General features: G+C 43.2%; 1 protein-coding gene across 1 annotated transcript; it reads right to left on the reverse strand.

Moving 5' to 3' along the window:
• Window positions 1-3,676: 3,676 nt before the first annotated feature.
• Window positions 3,677-6,528, reverse strand: LOC108439997 (aquaporin-1-like). The gene is made up of 4 exons (XM_017718681.1): window positions 6,041-6,528; window positions 5,271-5,432; window positions 4,892-4,972; window positions 3,677-4,030 (listed from the first exon to the last, which is right to left on the reverse strand). Exons 1-4 carry the CDS (start codon window positions 6,404-6,406, stop codon window positions 3,845-3,847), a joined length of 795 nt encoding a protein of 264 aa, XP_017574170.1. The 5' UTR covers window positions 6,407-6,528; the 3' UTR covers window positions 3,677-3,844.
• Window positions 6,529-9,374: the final 2,846 nt, after the last annotated feature.

Raw genomic sequence — 9,374 nt, forward strand, 5'->3', positions numbered from 1 at the left:
CCCCAGTCTTGGTTACTGATCAGCAGTGCAAGCTAAGCAGACACTTATAAACCATTGGAGGGAGGTGGGAGACTAACAGGAAGCTTTAGCAAGTCAAGAGGAAGTTTTAGCAAGGCAACCACAAGCCTGGAAGGAGACATCGGCCATTAAAGCTACCAGTGTCAGAGTAAACACTAGAAGAAGTAATGGGGCCTGGTTTAGTTTCTAGTTTTATCAGTGACAATTTACACAAGAAAAGGTGAGCAGCATCAAGGTTAGCAACAAGCTACTTTCTGTCTACAGTAGTACATAAAAATAATACAAAATACATAAACACACATCAGGCGTAACGTCATGACCACCTCCTCATTTCTACCCTCACTGTCCACTTTATCAGCTCCATTTACTGTATAGCTGCACTTTGTAGTTCTACAGTTACAGACTGTAGTCCATCTGTTTCTCTGATACTCTGTTACCCTGTTCTTCAGTGGTCAGGACCCCCATGGACCCTCACAGAGCAGGTACTGTTTGGGTGGTGCCTCATTCTCAGCACTGCAGTAACACTGACGTGGTGGTGGTGTGTTAGTGTGTGTTCCGCCGGTCTGAGTGGATCAGACACAGCAGTGCTGCTGGACTGAGAATAGTCCAACCAACCAAAATATCCAGCCAACAGCGTCCTGTGACCACAAACTGCAGCAGCAGATGAGCTGTCGTCTCTGACTTTACACCTACAAGGTGGACCGACAAGGTAGGAGTGTCTAATAGAGTGGACAGTGAGTGGCACTACTGGGTCTGATCCACTTGCACCAGCACAACACACACTAACACACCACCACCACGTCAGTGTCAGAGAAACTCAATAAGTGAGAACTGTTTACAGTGGTAATGATAGGAACCAGACGTCTGAAGAGTCTAAGGCCTCTTAAAGCTACATCACAGAAAGTCAGTACGCTAAATGGTTATGAAGTCTCAGCCTGATGTCCGAGACACTGCTTTACAGTGGTTTTGGCCCAAAACACATTTAATCATTCTATTTTAATCTGTTCATGGTGGAGGGATACATCAAAGGTGTCCTAAGGAAAAATAGATTCACTACTATTGTGCCATCAGCAACATTACATCAGTACGTTGGTGGTTTGGGATACTGAATAAAACGTCTGCATGTGTGTCATCAGGATCCCTGGTTCCCATCACCATGACTAGAAAGAACATCGGCGTCAGCACATTTCTCTGCGAATGAACCATTTTGCATCAAACCATCCTGAATGACACTGTTTACATTTCAGTCACTGAATTAGGTGGTTGGTTAGTGTAGTGGTTAACACCTCTGCCTTCTACGCTGTAGACTGCTGTTCAATCCCCCACCAGGGCAAACACCCTACACTATACCAATAAGAGTCCTTGGGCAAGACTCCTAACACCACCTTGGCCTACCCATGTAAAAATAATCAAATTGTAAGTTGCTCTGGATAAGAGCGTCAGCCAAATGCTATAAATGTAAATGAATTACGCAGATATTTAGAAAAACTGCTGGTGTCCTCCCTTTAATCTCCACTAGCATGTCTCATTTCACCGTTCAAAGGGTTACTAACAGACACTCTCTGTTCAGCCTTTGGTACTTACCCAAAACTCTTTTGCCCATGACCAATCCCAGTTTTAGGTTTATGTACAGATGCCTGACGAACACTGGACACGATATTCAAGTGAGAGTTGAAGTTCATTTGTTTAGCTCGTCATTGACTTCATTATGCACGTGTTGACATTGAACTGTGGTTATGCAAATTAGCTCATTAGACAAACGCATAATATTTTCAACAGTGATGGTACATCGACAGCCTGGATATTACACAGATTTGTCCTAAATTCATGCACTTGAGGTCTCAACTTACATGTCCACTTCACTTGTGTGGACTTTAAGGAGAACCTCCATTATACCTACCAAATACAGATAATCAAGGCCTGGACAGCGTTCCGCCCCCAAACACTGACATCTGAAGTGGATTTGGTTTTCCTGGTCCTCAGCAGTTAGAGAGACAAAAGGCAGGTGTATTAGCACAAGTGGGACATGGGCAACACTAATTCCAGAGAAAAATACAACAGCCACTGGACCAGGTGTAACTCCAACTTAGACATCACCGGGAAAGGCCTTCATTTATGCAACTGACCAAATAGAAGCGATTCATTTCTGGGGAGAGCTGAAGACACCAGACAGGAATCCACCTGCGTAACGAGGAAGTTGAAGTTTCCAAAACTGCAGATCAAAAACTGATTAAAAGCTCCAGAGAAAATGAGGCTCCCAAGAATCACCTGGAAGACCCCAAAACTGCCCCCCCGCCTTTCTGTCCATCCCTCCACTGTGAGAAGAGGACTCAGCACTGTGGGTCTGAAAGGATGTGTAGCTGATCAAGAACTTCACTGAGTAAAGATTCAAGAGTTTTATTGTCGTGTGCACAGCAGAACAGGCAGTTACACTGTACAATGAAATTCTTACTTTGCTGTTCCTCCATTCACAGAATATAATCTTAAGAGAATAACAAAGAAAATATAATTAAAAGTGTAGTAAAAAGTAAAAAAATGTACAGTATGTGCAAAGTTGAAATAAAATTAGTTACACGTGCATATGTGTAAATATGTAGAGCAGCTGCTCATAAAGTGCATCAAGTAATAGATGTAAACAGTAAGCAATATTGTTCTGTGCAGTAACAGATGTAAACAGTATTGTTCTATCAGCAGTGTAGGTAACTCAACTAGTGCAGTGTAGGTAAGGTGCAGTTATTGAGTGTGAGGTTAAACCAGTTCAGAATGGGGGAGGGGAAGAGGTAGTAAGTGAGATGTTCCCCAGCCTGATGGCCTGTGAATAGAAACTGTTAGTCTAGTTGTCCTGGACTTCACACTCCTGTAATGTCTGCCTGAGGTAGGAGTGTGAAGAGTCTGTGCTGGGGGTGTGTGCTGTCCCTGATGTTTTGTGCCCTCCTGAAGACCCTGGTGTGATAAATGTCCTATAGTGAGGGGAAGGCTGCTCCTGAGATGGACTGGGCAGTTTTGATCACATGCCTTAGAGCCTTCCTGTCCTGAGCAGTGCAGTTTCCATACCAGGCCGTGATGGAGATGAGAAGAATATTCTCAATCATGCTCCTGTAGAAGGTGCTGAGAACGTTGGCTGGCATGCTAAATTTCCTCAGCCTTCTCAGAAAGCGCAGTCACTGCTGGGACTTCCTGATGATGAGGTGTGTGGTGAGACCATGTGAGACCCTCACTGATGTGGATGCTGAGGAATTTGAAGGTTTGCACCCTCTCCACCTCTGTGTCACTTATGTACGTATACTGTGTCACTTGTGTGTAGCTTCTGCGTCCTCCTTAGATCAACAATCATTTCCTTGGTCTTGTCTGCATTCAAGGAGAGATTATGACACCAGGCCACCAGCTCAGCCACATCCTTCCTGTACGCTGTCTCATCCCCACCAATGATCAGTTTAATGACTGTAGTATCATCAGCGAACTTGATGCTGGTGTTGTTCTGGGAGGACACGCAGTCATATGTGACATGAAGGAGACAGACATGACAAAAGCTGAACAATGGACTGACCACCCCAGAATCCAGACCTCTACACCACTGAATGGGTTCAATTACTTCAGAGAGAAAAACCACACACCTTAAGACAACTTGAAATGGGGACAAATGGACCAGCCTTTACCATTTCAGTAAATAAGCAACACCATCTCTTTTTATTAAAGACTTCCTTGGACATTTTGCACATCACATGTAGAAATTCAAAAGAAATCCAGGCCAAAATGTGAACAGTTTATTTGTATTGACAAGGAAGCAACAGGACTCAACTGAGTCCAGATAAGTAGTGACTGCCGATTACTGTTTCTCTGATGGCTCTCCACCAGCTCCCTCTAGCAGTGGCTCCGGCTCTCCGTATAACGATTCCACACCATGACACCAGACCTTCAGCCGTCCAGCAAAGTCATAACCCCTTGGACACAGCACGAAGTCGTAGAGGAGCGCAGCCACAACACCGCCACACATTGGTCCAGCCCAGAACACCTGAGAGTCGAACATCCAGATAGCCAGTTTAACAAAGCTTGGTCATCTGTACAGGTTCACAAGAGGGGTCAACAAGTATGTGCACACTGTCTGACAGGTAGCATGCTAGCCTTGGCAATTGAAACTAGTCAGTTTTTGAATAGCATAGCATCCAGATAATGCTAAGTTAGGGAAACGAACCATGAAGTAAAGGGTCATTTTCCTACATCAGGCATGTCAAATTGGGGACCTTCCTAGCCAAAGTACTGGTGAGATTAGCACTTACCCTCATCCAAGGCTCTGAATTCAGTTCATGAAGGCCCTGCCAATTAGCTTAGTCAGGAGTTTAATGAGGCAGGGAGCCAAAACCTGCAGCATTTAGGCCCACAAGGAACGGACACCTGACATGCTTTACATACCATTAAGATGGAAGCTGTAGCATTATTGTTGCACTGCAAGGTTATAGTAGCCTTCAAATGCCACAGTTGAACTAAAACCATGACAAGGCCAGCCACAAAGCTGTGCTGCATGTTTTATGGACAATTGTAAACAATTTAGCCTTAAACGTTAGCAGTATAGGCTCAAAATGCTTGCCAATTGAAGGCTCCTGGCAAATGAGACCAAAAAAATGAAATGTAAAGATTAGTCAAGTGTCCTGACTACCATATAAAGGCCTTTTCAGACAGACAATATTAAGCCCGTTGTGTAGATACTGACCAGACCACCTCACTCCAGCACATTTGGGTACTTCATAACTTGACCAACTAGTTACTAGGCTTAGCAAGCCCATTTGAGCAGGGAAGTGACCAAACTGCAGGACTGTCTAGAACCAAAAATCGATGACTCAAATGTTACACATCAAAAGAGGACATTCCATCTTACCCAGTGGTTCTCAAATGCTACAGTGACCAAAGCTGGACCAAAGGATCGTGCAGGGTTGATTCCACAGCCGGTGTAGCTAATCTGTTGGAGGTGGTTTAAACATGGATATTGGTGTTAACACAAGCATGAACTATTATTTCCATTTGGACAACCAAGAGGTTCTAAAACGATTAGTTCTTGGCTTGTGCAGTTCTAGGAAGGAAAAAAAAAAAAATCTGGTGGAGAAACTTTACTTCATTTGGGGCACTTTACAGCTTAGAGTTTTCCCACCCTTACAAATTGTTTAAATAAGCAGCTACTGAAAAAGTTCAAGGAACCCCAGAAGATGAAGCATGAAGAAACCTGAATAGATGAACATAAGAATTGCATGATCCCTTACACCTGCAAGATGTCCCAGACCCACGGAGAGTCCAACTGCAAACGGTGCAGAACCAAAGACGTCAGTCCTCTTTTTATCTGTAGTTGCTAGGAAGCACAGGACCAGTTGGAGAGTGAGGAGAAACTCTATTCCAAAGGCCTGTCCTGGGCTGACTCCATTCAGCTAGAGAACAAATGAAGGCAGCAACGTAGTTAGCATGCTAACGAAAGGGGTTTGGTAATCTGAAAACACCTCTTGCTCTGTAGAGGCACAAAAACAAAGAAAGATCTGTTTTGTGCTTGGAAGTCAGTCAGTAGGGCATAGGGGTGTGAATCAGAAACATCAAGTTCCCACTTGTACTTTGTGGGTTTAATTTCATACTGTTGTGGTGGTTCAGTTTCTAGACCGCTTTATATAAAACAGCTCACACTTCAGTTTGAGCTTTAGCATTTCTTGTTGACCAAATTAATCATTAAAAAAAAAGAGGGTCTTAACCTCAATTTCTGCACTTATAGATGCTAGAAGCTAACTAGACCAAATACAATTCCACAAGGAGGGTTTTGGAACTCCTAGATCTCAAGTTGTGCTTTGCTATGCCAACACGAACAAGTCATTGAACTAATACTAGAACCAGGACTAAAAACAAACAAGCAGAAAACTAGCTTGAACTACAGTGTTTACATGCTAATGTTAATACCCTTAGCACAGCTCAGGCTACTCTGAAGCAACAAACATCCCAAAAAAAAAAAAAAAAAAAAAAAAAAAAAAAAAAACCCCCATCAGGAACTCACCTTGTTCAATCCAAGAGACTCAACAGCTGCTGGCCTCACTCCCAGAACAACACCACTAGCTAGCACTCCACCTAGTATCTGGGCCAACATGTACCACACTGCTCTACAAACGCTGACCTGGCAGCTGACCACCATGCCCAGGGTCACGGCAGGGTTCAGGTGGGCTCCACTGATGTTGTACAAACTCTGACACAGGCTCAGAGCAGCCAGCCCAAAAGCCAAGGCCACCTTCACTTCCTGGTCTGGATAGCTGCTGTTCCCATTCCCGATCATGGCCAAGATGCCAATGAAAACAAACATGGCTGTTCCAAAGAGCTCAGCGAGGACAGCCCTCCAGAAGCTCAAGGTCTTTAGCTCCCTCACCATGGTCTAAAAGAGCCACAAACAAAACCCAGCAAACAAGCAGAAATGGTGCAGACTAGCTAGACTGTTGGAACAGCTACTGCTTGCCAAACATCTTACCAAGAGCTTTCTAATTGATGCACCTCTGTCTTTGCCACTTAAGAACTGACTCCTAATAGGGCTCTGAGCCTGATTGGCCAATGAAATGGGGTGGTGGTCGTTTGGAGGGTAATTAGGTGCCAAACAGGCCCTATCAGTTCCTTCAGGTTTTGTTGATCATTGAGGCTCAGGTTCCTCCTCCTCCTCCTCCTCCTCCTCATACTCATACTCCTTCTCCTTCTTCTGGCAGATTTCCCAGATAGCAGGGTGGTTTATTGTTGAGTTTTGATCAGAATCATACTTTTAGAAGAGGTTGTAACTTCAGTGCCAACATTTTGTTGACCTGTCCAGTCTTATGTGCCTCGTTTCAGCCAAGAACTTCTTGGCAGCAATAGGATGGATCAGGTTGATTAGGCTTGAGGAAGGGTGATCTCCAGGAGCAGGGCCGCAATGTTAGATCAAGGTTAAACTATCAATGAAGGTCGGTGGTAAAAATCCCAGTCACGGCTGTTCTTATTAGTTAACCGTTTTACTCTCATTTATTGGGCTGAGAACTCAGTCTGTCTACATTTTGAAATGACCAAAAGACCTTTTTGAACAACTGATTAAGCTTGATTTCTTTCTTCTATTATTTTTTTTTTTACAGCACCTGAGGAGGAAGGAGATCTGCGCCAGATCAGCTGGAGTTACAGGCAGTTCGGGTTCTTTTTAAGGCATTTTCTTGTTATCTCGTTATTTAATAAGTCAGAATTGAGAATCTAATCAAGTTTTGTTTGTTTTAGGCCAGCTGGCTTTTTAAGAAGTGATCCTAGCTGTAGCTAAAGCAGGACACCCTTGACTGTTCTACTGCAACAGGATTTTCTAAGGGTTAAAAATGATGGTTTTCTTTTTATTTTTAAACTTTCAATATTTCACAGTGCAGTGAAGTCATTTGATGCTTCAACATTGGTTTCAACGTTGGCTCAATGTCTGCTGTCTGGGCTGCTGACTTTTCACTGTTTGAAGACGACACTATTTACTACGCTTCATTTGACCCCTTACCTCTCTAGTGGCATCTACTGGCCATGGGTGGTTGTCTGGTCTGTGGTACTTCTTTCCACTTTTCTACTAATTTTCCAACCAAAGTAAATAAAACCAAATGAAGAGGGAGTGTCTTGACTCAAGCGTATGACTATTAGGGAAAATATTGAGCATAGGATTCAGTAACTGAGAGCTTAATTTATACCGTTAATCAAAAGGTAGGATGTATTATATAATCTTTTTCTGTAAGAACATGATCATTTTCCCACCTTGTTGGGGCCAAGATGACTTTTTACATTCATGTCATTTGGCTGACGCTCTTATCCAGAGCGACTTACGGTTTGATAATTTTACACAGGTAGGCCAAGGCGGTGTTAGGAGTCTTGCCCAAGGACTCTTATCGGTGTAACGTAGGGTGTTTACTCAGGTGGGGATTGAACCCCAGTCTACAGCGTAGAAGGCAGAGGTGTTACCCACTACACTAACCTACCACACACTTACTGCTTATCCAACCACACACTTGCTGCTTATCGCCTCCTCAGCCTTTGAAGTCATGTTATAAATATCATTTGTTGCTCTCTCTCGTCATAAAAATGTGTTTGAACCACTTATAAACAAACCAAGACTCTGTAGTTGAGCCTTTCTGGGATCTGAGATCAGATGACAGACTAGGCCAAATATGTCAGTCACTGACTGAAGTTTGAGGGGTGGCATTTTCACGAAACAGGACTTCTCAGTAAGCTGAATTATCTGACTGACTCAGAAATCCTGCTTTGTGAAATTACAGTGACACATTCTGAGGCCTCATTTCTCTCTGATCATGTGGCGTTCGCATTTAAACCACATCTTGAATCATTGTTTTGAAACATCCTAGATTCAAAAGCTTGACATAATGCCGGTAATTCATATTCAACCCCATTTCCAAAAAGGTTGGGATGCTGTTCAGAATGTAAGTAAAATAAAATGCAATGATGGGCAAACCATGTTTATAAAGGGAAATACCACAAAGACAACATGTCAAATGTTGAAACTGAGAAATTTGGTTTTTTGAAAAAATATAAGCTCATTTTGAATTTGATGCCAACAACACGTTCCAGAAAGTTGGGACAGGGGCCCGTTTACCGAAGTGTCCATCACCTCTTCTTTTAACGGCACTCTGTAAGTTTTGAAAGTGAAACACTTTCCTGTTCTTCTTTGCTACAGGGTTATCAGCTGCTCGTCAGTTCAGTTTTTTAAATCAATCATCTCGAACTCCAAGCACCACAGAAGAGCTCGACCTCACAGTCGCGTGGAAAGGCTGAGGCCACACTTTGAAGAAAAAAACAGGTTTTTCTGCCATTTTAACTGCAATAATCTATACATGACTGTGAAATATATGAATTAAGTGACATAAAGAAAACAAAATGCCAAATAAATAATAAAATATGTAATGAAAGTTCCCCAGGAGTCGCGTCACCGGTGTCACTGGTGTCACTGGTGTCACCGCGTAACAGAAAGTCTCTTATTTTGTAATAAAAGTCACACCGATGACGTCACTCGACGTGATGAACAGCAGCGCCATGCAGAGCTTTCTCCTGGCTGATTTATGTGTTGTGGTATTCTGTACCTCGCCCCAGATAGCACAGGCTAACGTTTTTCATTTTGACAGACCACTGAACTTGACAGAGCAGTGAGGCGTTTGACAGTGTTTTTCCCTGTGTGGACAGCGGCCAATCCCCAGTAGACTTGCTTATGTGGTTTTTTGGCACTGAACGACAGGCTGTTATCTATAAACATGGACTGAAAGCCACATTAGCATAGCTTCGCACAGTATTAGTCTGAATGTTTATAGATACCAGTCTGTCTGTTCAGTGCCAGAAACCACATAATCACG

This window comes from Pygocentrus nattereri, chromosome 2, assembly GCF_015220715.1.
Source record: "Pygocentrus nattereri isolate fPygNat1 chromosome 2, fPygNat1.pri, whole genome shotgun sequence".
NCBI lineage: Eukaryota > Metazoa > Chordata > Actinopteri > Characiformes > Serrasalmidae > Pygocentrus > Pygocentrus nattereri.